Source organism: Schistocerca piceifrons, chromosome 3 (genome assembly GCF_021461385.2).
Source record: "Schistocerca piceifrons isolate TAMUIC-IGC-003096 chromosome 3, iqSchPice1.1, whole genome shotgun sequence".
Taxonomy (NCBI): Eukaryota; Metazoa; Arthropoda; class Insecta; order Orthoptera; family Acrididae; genus Schistocerca; species Schistocerca piceifrons.
The window spans coordinates 659,859,519-659,876,780 of record NC_060140.1 but is presented as its reverse complement, the minus strand read 5'-3'; the positions used below and the strand labels follow the sequence as shown (position 1 = coordinate 659,876,780).

Sequence of the window (17,262 nt, the reverse complement as noted above, 5' to 3'; positions counted from 1 at the left end):
AGAAGACATAATTCTTCCACAATAAGAACGCGATAGTTAGTCGCAAGCCTAACGCACAGTGGGAATGCGACAGTAGAAATTGAAGCTGCATGTGAGATTGTTTGGGCAACACTCAGTATCAGGGGTGAGCATAAAATGAAGCTGGATCCTTCCGTTGTCCACCGGACTCATCTCCTGCTGTAACCAAAAACTTTAGAGAAAATGAGCAAATAGAAAGCTTAAAGTTTTTGTATTATTTATCTAAGATGTGATACAGTTGCAGTTCATGTCTTTTTGATAAAGCTTGTGAGTGCAGTGAAACAAAAAGTGACAAATTTGGAGAAAATCATGTACATCAGCTATGGGTCTGCAAACCAGTACAAGTATTTCATCATCTATGCTACCACATCAAAGATTTTTGAATGAATGCTGACTGGAACTCTTTTGCACCCAGTCGTGGAAAACCAGAATGTGAAGGAATTGGAGAAATTGGGAAAAAATTGGCTGCTTGGGCTAGCCTACAGTGCCCAAAGGAAAACCAAATCCTCATATCTTTGATTTGCACAAACTCTGTGGACAAAGCTTGAATAAACTAAATTTTGTTGAGAGGGCTAAACTGAATCAACAAGAGCTTCTCAGGAAGAAAGGTTTTTCTTTGGCTTTGGAGTTGCCGGAACAAGAGACTAATCAGTTTAATCCAAATGATTTGAAAATAATTCCCGTGGAAAGTTTGTCAGGGGATTTCTCCTCATTTGTTGCCAAAATATCAGAACAAACTGATGATGCTTCAGAATTTATGGTTTCAACAATGCAGCTGGGACAGTATATTACATATCTTTATGTACATACGTATGCATGTCTGATGGGTTGGCAAAGTTTGTGAAATTTCATTTGAGAAGAATGATGCACTTATAAATTTCATGCAATCTTGTGGCCCGTCAAGATCATTTCACTGCTCAATTCGAAAAAATACACGAAGGATCCCCAATCAACATATTATCACAAATCTACCAGCAACATCTACAACAGTGGGTCAGCAACATAGTTTTCCAGAATGAGTCATTACTAAAGTTAATGAAAAATTCAAATTACTGCAGAATGAATGCTCTTTTTTTTTTTAGTACTGTCAGTATTCTGGCTTGCAAACTATACAGATATCCAAACAAAAGACATGGGTAACTGCTAAATCCCCAAAGGCTTCAGAATCCGTTTTAGAAACACACACAAGACTCGGGAGCCTTTACTATGCAACACACTATAAACTAGCAGGCTTGGTAACCTGGAAAAAGTCCCTCCGCCTGTGGTCATCAGATGTGATGAAGATGCCGGGTTTTTACTAACAGGTAATGCACCAGTGCATGCATCTAATTATACTGCAGCTGATAGCTACTTCTTTTAAAACAAAAAAACTTATGTTTCTGATACTCCAAATAGTTAAACTCCCCTTAAAAACTAGTTGCAGCAACAGACTGATCTGTAATGTAGCTCGAGGTCTGGGTTACCATAAAAAGGCAATAATTTGGTTGAAACTGCAAGATGCAGTCAGAAAACCTATAATAGATAGTGAACAGGTAACTAAGCACTCATATCAATTTGTTCACTGCGGAGAAAATAATGTTCTTTCAAACAGTCACCCCCGGCTGTCACTAAAGCTATGAACCCAATAGTAATAAAACTTACTGGTTTTATAAGAATAAAATGTCAGAAAAGGAGAAGTTTGTAAACCAACTAGATAACGAGACTTTTGTCACTGATAATCTTGAGTGGCACTTGGAGCAAAAATAGTGAACCGAATGACATAAAACTTACACAATGTGCATGTTGCAAACTGTTCAACTACCTTGCCGAGTTTTGCAGCTTTAGCCCAAATACCAACTTAATTACAACACTTCAAGTACGGCTAAATTGTCTGATATGTTGCGACATTTGTGCACACTTTACTCAAGATGATCCAAATGACAAAATGTTAAAATATGGGAGCTATAAATTTGTAAATCCTACTTTGGCCATATAACAAACCATTAAACCAAACCTAGACAAAATCAGAGTTTGTCAAGTGGGAACCATCTCTAATGTGTAACACTGAATCACCCATTAGGGAATGAGGCACAAGGAATAATAGAAGTTTTTTTGCTATTTGGACAGCAGAATAACTGATGGCCAAAGCAAAATGGATATAAAATGCTGACTTGCTACAGCACAAAAAGCATTTCTGAAAAAGTCATACTTTATTGACATCTAATATGAATGTATGTGTCAGGAAGTCTTTTCTAAAGGTATTTGTCTGGCGTGCATGAATTTCCAGAAATGATTTGTGGATGATGAGCTTTCCATCGCTGTTACAGACGAATTCGGTAGATTAGATGGGTAGATTGAGTGTTTAATGAGGAGCAACTGAGTCTAATTGAGGAAGAAAGAGATTTATGGCACAACTTGACTAAAGTAGGGATCAGTTTATAGGACACATCCTGCACAGTCTTACTTAAACCAATCCAATTTTGTATGTGTGTCATGTGATCAAAAGTGTCCGGACACCCCCAAAAATGTATGTTTTTCATATTAGGTGCATTGTGCTGCCACCTACTGCCAGGTACTCCATATCAGCGATCTCAGTTGTCATTAGACATTGTGAGAGAGGAGAATGGGGTGCTCCACAGAACTCACATACTTCGAACATGGTCAGGTGATTGGGTGTCGCTTAGGTCATACGTGTGTACGCAACATTTCCACACTTCTAAACATCCCTACGTCCACTGTTTAAGATGCGATAGTGAAGTGGAAACATGAAGGGACACGTAAAGCACAAAAGCATGCAGGCCGACCTCGTCTGTTGACTGACAGACCGCCGACAGTTGAAGATGGTTGTAATGTGTAATAGGCAGACATCTATCCAGACCATCACTCATGATCCACTGCAAATGCTATGACAGTTTGGCAGGAAGTGAGAAAACTTGGATTTCATGGTCGAGCGGCTGCTCATAAGCCACACATCACGCCGGTAAATGCCAAACGACACCACGTTTGGTGTAAGGAGCATAAACATTGGATGATTGAACAGCGGAAAAACATTGTGTGGGGTGTCAAATCACGGCACATAATGTGGCGATCCGATGGCAGGGTGTGGGAATGGTGAATGCACGGTGAACGTCATCTGCCAGTGTGTGTAATGCCAACGCTAAAATTTGGAGGGGCTTGCACCCTTTGTTGTTTAATATGGCACACCTTCTTGCTTCCCACTGTTGAAGAGCAATTCGGGAATGGCGACTGCATCTTCCAACACGATCGAGCACCTGTTCATAAGGCACGGCCTGTTGCAGAGTGGTTACACGACAGTAACATCCCTGTAATGGACTGGCCTGCACAGAGACCTGACCTGAATCCTATACACCACCTTTGGAATGTTTTGGTATGCCAACTTCGTGCCAGGCCACACCGACCAACATTGATACCTCTCCTCAGTGCAGCACTCTGTGAAGAATGGGCTGCCATTCCCCAAGAAACCTTCCAGCACCTGATTGAACATATGCCTGTGAGAGTGGAAGCTGTCATCAAGGCTAAGGGTGGGCCAACACCATACTGAATTCCAGCATTACCGATGGAAGACGCCACAAACTTTTAAGTTCGTTTCATCTAGGTGCCAGGCACTTTTGACCACAATAGCATACATGTATATTAAATTTTAATGTTATGAAAAACATAGATTGCTAATCATCACATAGAGGAGTTGTTAAGTTGCAGACGAGCACAATGAAAAGACTACTTAACATTTAAGTTTTGGTCAAAAGGTGATCTTTGGAAATAGAAAGCAAACACACATTCACACAAGTACAACTCGCACACACATGGCCACTGTCTCCTGCTGTTGTGGTCTGATTGTGTGTACTTTCTATTTGTGAAGAAGGACTTTTGGCCAAAATCTTAAATTTCAAGTAGTTTTTTCATTGTTTCTGTATGTGACTCAACATCTGCTCTATTCGTATTCATAATATTATTATTAGCCCATCCTGGTTTTCCAGTGTTTGATTATGTTTTTAATGTGTCTGTTATGTCCTATTCTGTTGTGCTGAATGGGGACAAATAAACAAAGAAATAAATAAAAATAAATCAAGATCTGTAAATTTTACAAGTTAGCAACAACTTCTGCAGACAACAAAAATCATGTCAAAGGTCTTGCACACACATTCGGAAATAAAACATGAATGAAGAAATTATTTAATCATTTGAATTATGAGAGATAATTTGAGAACTGCTGTGTTGAGTTAAAGGAGCTAAACGTCATAGGAGTTTCCATTTACAGGCTACCAGAAAAAGCTAGGCCTACAATTAAAATTCCTGCTACAAAATCTCAATGAACTCCTAAGAATGTAATAGCCACTGTCTCCAATGTTATAAAAAAAAAAAAAAAAAAAAAATCACTGACATAATAAAAAAAACTTTGGTTTCCAAACAAAGGTTCACGAAAGTCATTGGAGTAAATGTTGGTCAGTGACCTGTACTGATAATATTTTAACAAATTATGTGTCTGAAAATATTTATAAATTTTCCTTAGGTTTTAGAATCCCTGACCAGTCCATATTATGCAGTGAACTACCAAAAATTAAGCTTTGCATTAGTCCCTGAGATACAGTGCCAAAAATTGTGATATATTTTATCAAACAGAAGTTATTTGGAAAGTACTTCCAATGAAAAAATTCACATCTCTTCAGTAATAAGTTAAGATGTTGAATGGCTTTTTGACAGCTGTATTTCAAGTTGCAGTAAATTTGTAATTGTTTCAAACACGTCTCATGGATTGTTTAATGAAACTTTTACACACAAATGGCAAACAATACGTTCTTTCTACAAGTACAAAAGCTGCGTGGTTCGTTTTCAATTACAATTAGGCTCTTTAGTTAGCAGACACGAAATATCTAGGGTTAAAGTAGATGATAACCTTACTGTAAACCCAGTGGCAGTGCACTTTCGTGTCGGCAACTTCTGCGATGCGTGCTCACGCAGCGGCAGAGCCACCGATATCGTAGGTACACTTTAACAGGGTAACTTCAGCTTTCACAGTACATACTCGAAATTTTGAATTAGTTTTAGTAAAAAATAAAGTTATCAAACGACGCAATGGAGTGTTTTACAAGCTTTTTGGGGCTGCATTCCATGACTGCTTACGACGGCTCATACGAAATAATCTCGTACAAAGTTAGTCTCGTACATCTGCATATAATAAAAGATGTTCTTCATGATCTAATTGTTTATAAGCACCTACTACTTCTAACGTACTTACTATCTCACTATAATGCTCCTTAAAGCATTCCCGAATGTGTGGCCCTCATCAGCAAACACAAACGTCCTGTTTCTCTCTTCCGTATCATCATCTCCTGCAAGCTACATGAGTTTAACGTTACTTGCGAACGCAAGACAAAAATAATCATACCCAATATAACATACAATACCTCTGCGATTCTATCCATAGCATTTGTTCATTACAATACTACTCGGTGTTTCCGTCTTTTCGAAGTCCGAACAGACGAACACCGATATTTCGAGTCTCACCCGCTTTAAAAACATATGAATATCGGCTTCGGCTTGTACCTCGTTTCGTACCACGCTTACTAAAATGAAAATATTTATATTGTTAGTATTTTCCGTCACAGCTGAATAGTATCACCATTACACGTTCCTTCAGAATTAAAAAGAAAGTAAAGAAGTAGAAAAACTAATTTTCTGGAAATATTTTATATTAGACGAATCTTTGGTGTGCGCATAAAGTCGGTGACTAAATAATATGTGTGACAGTGGTGGTAAAGTTACGACAGCTGTTCAGTGTGTGATTTGGCTTGTTATTATGTGCAGTCAGTGTATCGTCATTACGTCAGGTAATATTTGCATTTGAATTCAGAGGTAGCTTATAACAACAATAATTTACTGTGATAGTTGGATGTTTGAAATTATTTGAAGGTATTTATGGATCTTTTCCTTTTTCTTGACAGCTGTAGCGTTGTGGACGAAATGAGCTACACAGAGAAACACGAAAACATTTCGAAGGACGACTGGATGGAGCATCTCGAAGGTGTTCATGTACAGCGTTCAGATATGAATAAGCTTATTATGAATTATTTGGTGACAGAAGGATTTAAGGAAGCAACTGAAAAATTCCAGCAGGAATCAGGCGTGAGTCCGTGTATGGATCTGGATTCTCTCGATGACAGAATACGAATACGTGATGCTATTCAGAGTGGCAGGATTCAGGAAGCTACGGCAATAGTGAACCAGCTGCATCCTGAGTTATTAGATAACGATAGGTATTTATATTTTCATCTTCAGCAGCTACATTTGACAGAACTGATTCGAAACGGAAAAGTTGAAGAAGCGCTCCATTTTGCTCAAGAACAGTTATCAGAAGCTGCAGAATCTGATCCTACCGTTTTAAATGAATTGGAAAGAACATTAGCCCTTTTGGCGTTTGAAGACCCCCACCAGTCACCATTTAGTGATTTGTTGCACCCTACACATAGACAAAAAGTAGCCAGTGAACTAAATGCCGCAATACTAAAAATGGAAAACAGAGAATCTACAACTCCAAAGTTGTCAAATTTGTTAAAATTAATATTATGGGCACAAGATGAATTGGATAAGAAAAAGATTAAGTATCCGAAGATGACTTGCCTTGCCAATGCTGTAATTGAAGCACCAAAATGACAACAAATATCTCCCCCTCAAGAATCTATTGAAACTTCCAGTTTTTATCAAGGACAGTGAAACGTTCTTGAGGGATGTCAGTTTGCTAATAAACTGTAATGCCAGTTTCGACTTTCATTGTGGAGACATTTGTCCCACTGAGAAAATTTTGTAGAATCAGGTTGTGTATGTTATTTCTTGTTTTAGTGATGCATTAACGATTTACGGAAAAATGTACTAACTGTTAAAGCTGTGTTGAAAATGTGCGCATGCATTTGTGTTTTTTAGGCAGACAGTAAGTACTGAAACTTTTATTCAATTACAGGCATGTGGAAAGTAGTACTGTGCGTGCATATTTAAACTCTTAAAACCCTTATTGACATGTAACCATTTAAGGTGTTGTATTCAAGGGCTTTTTCATTTATCATATAAATTTTTTCCATATAAACAAGAACAAAAGATTTTCTGTATTTTTACAAGTGTAATAAAATTTTATGCACTTTTCTCACACTTTGTTTCACTAAGCATTTTACTTGGAATTCCTTTTCTTGGATGTATAATGAGATTTTCAACTTAACACAATTATTATTTATTGACTCCAGGCATGATAGCACAACAAATAAAAAGCATGTAGCTGTTGGTCAGTGAACAGGCTGTGATTTGTGACCGAGAAAGCAAAAGAATTGGTACTGTAGACAGAAAATGAACCCACTAATTGATAAGAAAGTTTACAGAAAAGCCAGTGTGGCTTGATTATTAGTACTACCTGTATACATGAGTGTACTTCATAGTGTCATGCTTTGACACCTGAAGACTGAAAGTAGGTCCTGCCCTGCAAAAAACACAGTGTGAAGTTTAAATCAATTAGTGGCCTCCCCAGGTTGCTATAAAAAGTCACCATTCCTTCATCAGAAATGGACGAGTGAGTGATTGTTCCACAAACTGTTGCCTGTCAGAAAGACATGTTTATTAATTTGTTTAATTCAGATGGTAAGTTTTTTATTTTTTTAAATAACTGTCAGACAAAAGGATCTCAGAGATGCTCCTTGCTTACTAGCTCAGGATAGCAGAAATGTGACACATAATATGTATATACAATGCGGGTAAATCTTAGTTCTGGTATCGTAATGTGCTATAAAAGGATTATTGCACCAGGATTAATACTTGCAATATGCAACCTAGCTCAGAAACACTTGAGGAAACAAGTGATGCTCATAAATAAGAAAATAGCATAACACTAGAGAAAGCTGAAGAAATTTATTGGTCTCCAGTAAATTAAGTTTAAATTTGCCACTTTTCTTTATAAGTTTGTAAATATTGTTTACCAAAAATTTAATTGAATGCATTATTATTAAGTCATTGAAGCAACCTTATATCATGACTTGTTTTATGGGGTTCTGTAAGTACGTCTGCAAAATATCCACAGTAAACAATTAACTTTTACATTATACTAGTTGTATTTGAGGATCCCATGCAGGAGATTCTCTGGGACATGGAAAGAAGTGAAAGATATTCACTCTACTTGATGTGAAACTATATTGTATTACAGTGATAACATTATTAAATAAACTAAAATCATTTTAATTGTATCTGTTAACATACTTTTCAACTGAGTAGTAGTAGTACTCAAAGGAAAGCTTTGTAGTTCAGTCTTAAACTTCACCATATTACCCATAGGACATTATTATTCTCTGAAAGATATGAACCCATATATTAGGCTAATTCTCTGATTGCTAAGCCCTTGAAGTCTTTGTAGAGGTTAGTTCTGAGCCTATTATTATTATTATTATTATTATTATTACTTTTTTGAAGAGAAGTGTTGGTTACAACAAAGGACTTTAATGAACACAAGTTGTGAAACAGTTGTCAAAATAACAAAGCTACTGACACTGAAGATATAGAAAAGAAAGGTAAACTATGGAAAAATGTAAATAATTTATGAGTTAAGCAGACAGACCCACCAAATAGCAGCAGCATGGAGCACACCCATCAGATAGAATTCTTATAACACTTTTTTATATTCTGATAATAATACATTTGGAGTGAAAAAATGCCAAATAAACTAGCTTCTTTATTTTTAAATTGCCTACATTATAACTATATTCATGTGTACTGCAAATTTAGCTAAACTAAAGCATGTCATTAATTCTAGGGTGTGGATTTTTTTTCATAAGTTGCGGAATTCTATGAAAATACTTTCCCGGGTTCGAGTTCTGGTCTGGCACACAGTTTTAATCTGCCAGGAAGTTTCATATCAGTACACACTCCACTGCAGAGTGAAAAATTCATTCTGGAAACGATCCCTCAGGCTGTTTCTAAGTCAAGGCTTGCAAGCAACACATGAGAACTTCCACGAAGTTTGGAAGGTAGGCATTGAACTACTGGTGGAAGAATAACTGTGAGGAGGGTTGTAAGTTGTGCTTGGGTAGCTCAGTTGGCAGAGCACATGCCAGAAAGAAGCAAAGGTCCTACGTTAAGAGTCCCAGTCCAGTACATCTCTCATTTAGCTGAACTTTTTCATAGAACATTGCCCTATAAAAGACAACCAGTGCTTCAGAGGAGCTGAGGGCTATGCCGGTGTTAGCATAGTTACCAGCAGGGTCACCGAAGTCAGGCAGGGCTCAGCAGTAGGGCCAGGAAAAATGTGTCCCTCATCATAGGGCAGGGAGGGCTCAAAAGGTGTAAGCCAACCTTCCTAGGTAGTAAACCCCCAAAAAAATACAAGTCCTCCAGGATGGATGTGGGGTCTGGGGTCAATAACCCAATACTGTAAAAACATCTTATTATGGAACCACCACAAGAGCCTCTGACAGTGAGTGGGATATACTGAACACAACTTCAGCAATAATGAAAGCAATAGTTGAAGAGGTCATGAAGTTTAAGTACAATATTGTGGCACTACTAGAGGTGAGGCTACAAGCACAAAGACAGACAGACATGTCTCTGTATTTTTCTGCTGTACAATAAAGCAGAAAGAAGAACAGATTAATCTGGAACAGGATTTATAATAACAAAAGAGGTTTAGAGAAGCCTTTGGATTTTGAACCTATTAACGAAAGACTCAGCACACTAAGAATAAAGAGAAGGAATAAAGAACAGTTTTATAAAGACCTTGGAAGTACATGTAGTACAGAACTACAACAAATTATTGGTTTTGGGAGAGTTTAACACAAAGGTTGGATGAAATGAATATGGATGAGTATCACGGAGATACATTTTACATGAATAAAGTAACAAGACTGGAGCTATTCTATGTTACTTCGCTGTTTTCCACACAAAAGAATATGCCTTGGAACATGGAAATTGAGTGTAAGTATAGTCCACGTATTAGTAAAAACATGGCATACCTCGTCAGTCATAGATGTATAGAGCTGCAGGGACCCAAACTATGATTCAGACAGTGTGTTGTCAAGTAAGAGAAAAGTTAGCTGAAATACATAAAACTGGAATTGAAAAAATAGCATACTGGAATACAGAGTAATGGAATGATCCCAAAACTGTAGAAATATATCAAATAAAAGTTAAGATGTTCTGACAGCAGGTGAGGAAACAATAGGAAACCAAGATAGGTGAAACAGAATCCAGAAAACTGCAAAAGACACACAGAAGAAACAGTTGCGGTAAGAAGAAAGGAAAGACATAAATGTATGTTTGTGTTTGTGTGTCTATCGACCTGCCAGCACTTTCGTTCAGTAAGTCACATCATCTTTGTTTTTAGATATATTTTTCCCACGTGGAACGTTTCTCTCTATTATAAAGACATAAATAGTTTGACGGCAAATGGAGACATGCAACAGGATATAAAAATGTAGCAAGATTGAGAATGCTACAGAGTGAGACAAGAAGAAATGTGAGATATATGAAGAATTAAGGTTTAGTGCTCATAAGGCATGAAAAAAATAGTACATAAAATAAAAAGGAATAGCAGAAAGCATAATTTCAAAAGACAGAACATCTAAAGAAATGCAGTGAAACAAAAAATGATGAGATAATCAGAGATGATTAAAAAATATTGCAGAGATAGCGAACATATTTTAAAGATCTGGTCAATGCTAGGTATCAAGAGATCCACAAGAACAGGAGGAGAATAGAGAAGCAAGGAAAGAGAAATAACTGTGCACCTGGTGAGGGTGGGTTGCTGCCAGAACTTATAAAATAAATGGCGATCAACCTCTAATAAAGGAAATACACGTCGTATGCCCTATGTATAAGAAAAAAGAAAAGATAGCCTATAAAACCTACAGAGCCATAACTTTATTGAGTACAGCCTACAAGGTATTTTCTGGGGTGTTGAACAAAAGGATAAAAAAGTACATTGAAAATATCCTCGAAAATTATGAATGTGGTTTCTGGCCAAATAGAGGCACTTCCAACCACTTATTTGTTATTAAACAAATAATTGTAACGTTTGCGAAGATGACATAGATCTTCAGTTCCTATTGTTGATGATATACAAGGTTTTGAGTATCAAAAAGTGATCATTGTAGAAAGCACAAAAAAAATTGGACATGTGTGACAAGCTACGAAGGTTAGTTGCATTAACAATGAAGGACACAAAGCCAAAGGTAAAGATGAACAATAAAATTACCAGGAGCATAAACTTTACAGATCAAGTGAAGGGTAATGCTATCCGCTGTCCTGTTAAACTTAACATTACGTAGTCTGACATAAAAAACACACAAGAGAGGGTTGATATCAAAGAAATCTAGTCAGATATGGGAGGTGCAGGTGAGACTGCAATTGTGACAAGAGATGTAAATATCCTTAAAGAATTATACAAAATAAAGGAAGCAGAAAGAGCAAAAATAGGATTTACTGACACAAGACAAAATACATGTTAAAATCCAATTCTATGGCAGAACATTACATGACCTGAAGACCTCTAGTAAATGTTAAGCTGTCAACTGCTTCCATTATTGGGTGACCTCTCAACTGGCAATAACAACATGACACAATGTATTAGAGAAAGAAAACAAGCAGGAACTAGAGCTGTTATGCAAACTTATGGGTATTTATGAATTCTTAAGAGTCTACTATCCCCTGGTACAACCAGTTGTCACATATGGGTCAGAAATGTGGACGACGACAGAAGCAGATATGAACAATCTAAAGAGGCCAAGACTCATCACGGGCTGAAGTGCTGAGGAAGAAGAAGAAGATTTGGCTGAAAATGTAGTTCATGCACAACAGCACTATAATTTAACAATACTACGACAACAGGACAAGACTTTCTGTTGTTAGATGTGCTGCAGTAGTTGCACAAAATGAGACTCTTGTTCTTTCTCCTGCCAGCTGTGAGGTTGAGTCTGTTATAAAGTTTCTTAACACACAAAGATAGTGCCAATCAAAATTAATCATGAGCTGTATCAGGTGTATTGGTAAACACACGTTGCATTGCTTGTTTAGGCAATTATCCAAAGTCTCCGTATTGAAGAGGGCCATAGGCGACAGTCCCTCATCAATGACAACATCGTGGAGCTGGTGCAGCAGCACATTATGGGGAACTGTCTCTCTCCGATTATGGATCTCATCATCCATTTTCCACAGATATCACAATCCTCCTTGCTTGGAGTGTCACTAAGCACCTGCTGTTCAAAAAAGTGGGTGCTGAAAAACCTTACACTCAAACACAACATGAATCACTTAAGAGCAGCATTGTGAAATAATGTAAAATCTACATAAGAAGATCAAAAATATAGGAAAAGACGGATTGCTACTTACATTAAAGAAGACACATTGAGTTGCAGACAGGCACAGTTCTAGGCTGAGTTGCTGCATTTGATGGTCACATGCACATCTTGTGTGCTTGCTTGTGTTTATGAATGGTGTGTGTTTTTCTGTTTTCCTTCTGCTGGTGAAGGCTGTGGCTGAAAACTTTGTGTCAGTATCCTTTAATTGTGCCTGTGTGCAAATTAACGGTAAGTAGCAATCAATCTTTTCATACATTGCTAAGAGCAGCATTGGGATTTCTGCAGCGATACCATGAGAATGGCAACAAATTCCTCAACAGGACTGTAATGAGTAATGAGATGTGAGTTGCTAAGCTTACCCAGGAAATCAAGCAGCAGTTGATGCATTGGTATCACAGTGGACCTCCGCTCAAGATGAAGTTCAAACAGATACGATCAATGCGGAAAGTGATATGCATGGTGTTCTGGGACTGGACAAGCATTCTGCTCATTGCCTTCCTGCCCAGAGGTGAAGACCATTATTGTGAATACCACAGAAATTGTGCCGACAGGCTATTCAAAACAAGAGGCAGAGAAAGCTCAAGTCAGGTGTTGCGCTCTTCCATGACAATGCTCACCCACATGTGGCTCAGTGCACAACTTTTCTGAAGAAGTTAGGCAGGGAGCCGTTTGATAATTCGCCATACAGTCCCGATATTGCTCCCTGTCGTTTCTTGTCCCTCAAGAAATCTTACGCACCGGTCACAATTTTCACATGATGATAAGTTGAAGACAACTGTCACTCGCTAGTTCTGTTCCCAGGTGACAGATATTTACAACACAATTACAAAAGTTGATGTCACGAAATGACATGTGGCGATTATGTCGAAAAACGGTTCAAACATTGCTGTATTTATTGCCTAGTTTTTCATGTAATTATTTTTTTCTTAAGGGGGCCATAATTTTTGTATTACACTTATAGGTGAGTTGTAATATGAATGTCCACTTGCTGCATTCCAATACTGAATACTTCTGAGAAAATCTGGTACATTATAACAAAGAGCAAAGAGAACAATTCCACCAAGGCATTAAGGAGATAGAGAAGAGATACCACAGAAGATGGAATGGGCAATTGTTACTAGATTTTGAAGAGGAACAGTAAAGATGAAGGTTCTGTGAGGAAAATAGAAAAGAAAAAGTTTGAAAATTAAATGCAACAGAGAACTCATAATGCCGCTAAGAGAACTGCTTATATTATTTTAGAATATGCATAAAAATAAAACAATTATAATAAAAATATAGAACTTCATTGAAATTTTATTTTAATGTTTGTGCTTACATCTATTTTTTGAAAAACTCTGATGTGATAGAATAAAATGCAAGTAAATTTTAGAATCACTGTTGATTCCAGAACACCAGTTTTGGAGAAATCATTTGTCAAAAATCTAAAAAATGCAGGCTTGTGCATTCATTTAGCCTTGAACCATCTGTTGATGGTTTCAAATATTTCAGCAGCAGCCTTATCTGTAAGAGGATTCTAGTACTTCTGTTCCTGTAGTTGTATCATCTGCAAAAGGAGCAAGTTTTGCTTCTTCTGACATTGCAAAAGGAAGATCATTTATCTATAAGAGGAACAACAGATGATCCAAGAAGCAACCCTGCGATACACCAAGTCTGCATCACATTCTGAGTGCCTCTTTTTATGTGATTGACATGGAATTAGTACACTGTGCTTTCTCTTGCTCGGATAAGATACAAACCATGAACCTACAGTATCTATTATTCCAGAACATTTTAAATTTTGCATGAAGATATCTTGGTTCACAAAATATTCCCAGTGTTAATAATTGTTGATTTACTGATTTGAGTATATCATCTGTCAAGGTAAATGCAACCTGTGCAGCTGACAGTCCAAATGACTATATATTTCTGTACTAATTTTTTATAGATTTTGTTGTGTATAAACTGCTATTAAAAAAAGAATACTGGCAATGAGCTGGACTGATAATTCTTTACCATTTTTTATCTTCTTTTTTGTGAAGGGGCTTGATAGCAGAACACATAAGTCTGCCTGCCATGTGTCTGTAATCAACTGCAACACAAAATTTATAACTAGTGATGTCAAGGATCCTCTGCAATAAATTACACCGTCCACTGACTCGATTTCTTAATCTTCAAATGACAGACTACACCTAACCACACCCTTCTCATTCACACAGATATAATTCAGAAATTACATAACAAGACGTGATGCAATAAATTTACTTCTGTTCAATGTTAAAGGTTCTGCAATTCACACCTTCTAATTAACCTCTATATACAATAATATGCCTCTTCATATGGACTGTTCATTACTCCCCGCATTAACTTTCATGTGTCCATTACCCCGTGAGTCTATCACCAGGTGTTAACCCTGCCGACCTTACTTCTGATTCCAAAATCACTGTTGATTCCGCTTGCTCCCTACTTCGAGCATTGTTAGCATGACTCAACAAAGTCCTCTTCGCCAGGAAAAATGCATAAAAAGGCCTAGAAGGTAAGGCCCGTCAGGTAGCAATTGACAAGCTAAAAAGTGCAACTGTCAAAGACACTGTCTTCTTATAGATCATTATTTCAAAATTTCAAATAAATTAACAAATCAAAAAGAATAGTTTCTAATAGCGGTAAGTAGTTTACATCTAAAAGCTATATGGAATCTAGTGCAGCAAGGTGTTGATAAGTACATACCATGTTGTGCATGATGGGCAGATGGGTTATATATAATGTACTGACAAACATTCTAAGTAGCATGAGTTAGTCCGTCAGTTACTTCTATTTTCAATGGATCATAAGCGTGTCTTCTCGCTATGATATAGAGTGAGTCAATTGCATTATTACAGTATGCTTTGCCATTGGAGACTCTGGCATCATGCTGACCACTTATTTTTGTAATAGTTTTTTCTCTTGCACAATTTACACTCCACTACATTAAAGTTGTTTCCTCCTCAATTAAACACTCTCTCTCTCTCTCTCTCTCTCTCTCTCTCTCTCTCTCTCCAGTGGGGAAGCAGAAATTCCCGAGCTATGATTTCAATTTGTGTTTGAGCTTAATTTTCTTATCTGCTCAATTCTTTACATCACTGAATAGTTCGTCAAAGATTTGTGTGGCTGAATACCTCACTCCTGTCTATGCCCCGCTATGGCTGGTATAAATCATTTCTCTTTCAGGTGTCATATTTATGAATGTTACTGTTACCGTTTAGTTCCAACCAAGGTAGCTGATATAAGCGGTTCTAGAGTGGACACAACTTATTATCCTTACTTCATGTTTCTTTACAAAAAATTGAAATGAATGAAGTAGCAGGGAAGGAGAGCTTTTACTGCAGTGAACAGGGTGGCCTACAGTAGAACGCCTGTAAAGAGAGCAGACAGAACAAGATGTATTACATAGATATTTTTTAATCTAATTAAAAGGCAAAACACTTCCTAATGTTCTGCAAAGTTATATTTATTTCTCACGAACCGGCTGTCGCAAACACAGTTGTCACCTGAAGATGGCCTGAGAAGCTGAAAGCCGGTTCATGACAAAATAAATATAATATTGTAGAACACTAGAAAGTATTTCCCTTTTTAATATTATCATCATGTTCTGGCAAGCACCAACAGAAAATTCAGTAGATGTTATAAATTAATATTTCTAAGTATTTGTTAGAATGGGTTTATCTTTGTTGTTGAAGATGTTCTTAGATTTGGGACATGGGAAGTGGAGGACGACAAGGTGATGTAGTTTTTAAGATGAAGTTTTTCAATAGCTGAGAATCAAATCCAATTTTAGAGGTGATGGTAAGGAAGACCAACATTGTCCGTTCTGTAGGATTGACAACCACTTCCATTCTCCAGCCCTTGTGGACAGGCAATACTTCACAGAGAGTCCTGTGGTAGTGGGATGGAATACTTAGTTGCCTTCAGAGTCTGTCTTCTAGCATTCTTTCATTCTGGTTACACTACGTCTTTTTTTCTAGATTGTGTTACACAATACTACCAACTCTGGTGACAAACACAAACTAAACCTCCAAAGCAATCTCATTTAGTATCCAGAAACTGGCATGATGCCAAGTCTTAGCATATAGCAAGTGTAATATACAAATTGATACTCTCAACAATTCTCATATGTGTGTATATAATGGATATTGTAATGTGGTAAACCAAAACACACTATTATGAAGTGACTGATATTGTAGTTTATATACAACCTGATCCGTACTCAGCTTTGTTCACAAACAAAGAAGCTTGTGTTTCTGTCTACACTTACATGATAATTATTCATCAAAATAACTCAGTGATTGCAATTTACATAATGATCTATCGGGTATGTAAAAATTCAAGTCAAAAGTTGAGTAAACAAAGGAGTATTTTCCATTTCACGCGTATCTCATAACTTGTGCACCAATCAGAACTGTTTAATACTTCAATGCAATGTAAATATTAGCATAATTGAACTCCCAATAATTAATTAATTAATTGATGCGCAGTGTCTGAGTATTGTTAATGTCATGAATACTGGTATTCTGAATTTCAAATGTAAATATCATACACTGTATTATTCTGAGTAATTATGTCTACAGATCATTATGATCACCACATTACAATTGCAAAATTATCGAAACTTTAATTCGACAGTCATATTCTGAACTATTTCTATTGTATAGTTACAATATCCATTCATCACACCATATAGATAACTGCTAACATAGTCAACTGATCCTTGTAAGTACTGGTTGAAGAAAGGAGTTTAATAAATCTAGTAGGATCCTTCTAGATTTTGATGTTAAATTATGATGCATTATGATGTGGTCCCTATGAACATGCCTTGCAGTACTTGAACATTTCCTGAAATAAACTGTTTCATTAAACTATGATTCTAGAGACAGCTGATTTTAAGAAACACAAAACTACTAGTTGCTGA

The 17,262-nt window shown here is 37.0% G+C and overlaps 2 protein-coding genes across 2 annotated transcripts in view; one reads left to right on the top strand and one right to left on the bottom strand.

The window, feature by feature from the left end:
- LOC124788232 (probable DNA-directed RNA polymerases I and III subunit RPAC2) overlaps positions 1-5,581 on the bottom strand; it is a 34,674-nt gene extending 29,093 nt beyond the window's left edge. Inside the window, exons 1-2 of the mRNA XM_047255414.1 lie at positions 5,424-5,581; positions 5,255-5,355 (exon numbers count right to left, since the gene is read on the bottom strand). Coding sequence (XP_047111370.1) covers positions 5,255-5,355; positions 5,424-5,441 — 119 coding nt within the window. The 5' untranslated portion in view covers positions 5,442-5,581. The remainder of the gene's footprint in view (positions 1-5,254; positions 5,356-5,423) is intronic.
- Positions 5,582-5,613: 32 nt separating this feature from the next.
- On the top strand, positions 5,614-7,152 carry LOC124788231 (glucose-induced degradation protein 8 homolog). The gene is made up of 2 exons (XM_047255413.1): positions 5,614-5,846; positions 5,961-7,152. The coding sequence occupies exon 2, from the start codon at positions 5,980-5,982 to the stop codon at positions 6,667-6,669; it is 690 nt and encodes a 229-aa protein (XP_047111369.1). The 5' UTR covers positions 5,614-5,846; positions 5,961-5,979; the 3' UTR covers positions 6,670-7,152.
- Positions 7,153-17,262: the final 10,110 nt, after the last annotated feature.

What these genes read in the sequence shown, in the direction of transcription:
- LOC124788231 (XM_047255413.1), top strand. Translation starts at nt 5,980, where the DNA reads ATGAGCTACACAGAGAAACACGAAAACATTTCGAAGGACGACTGGATG.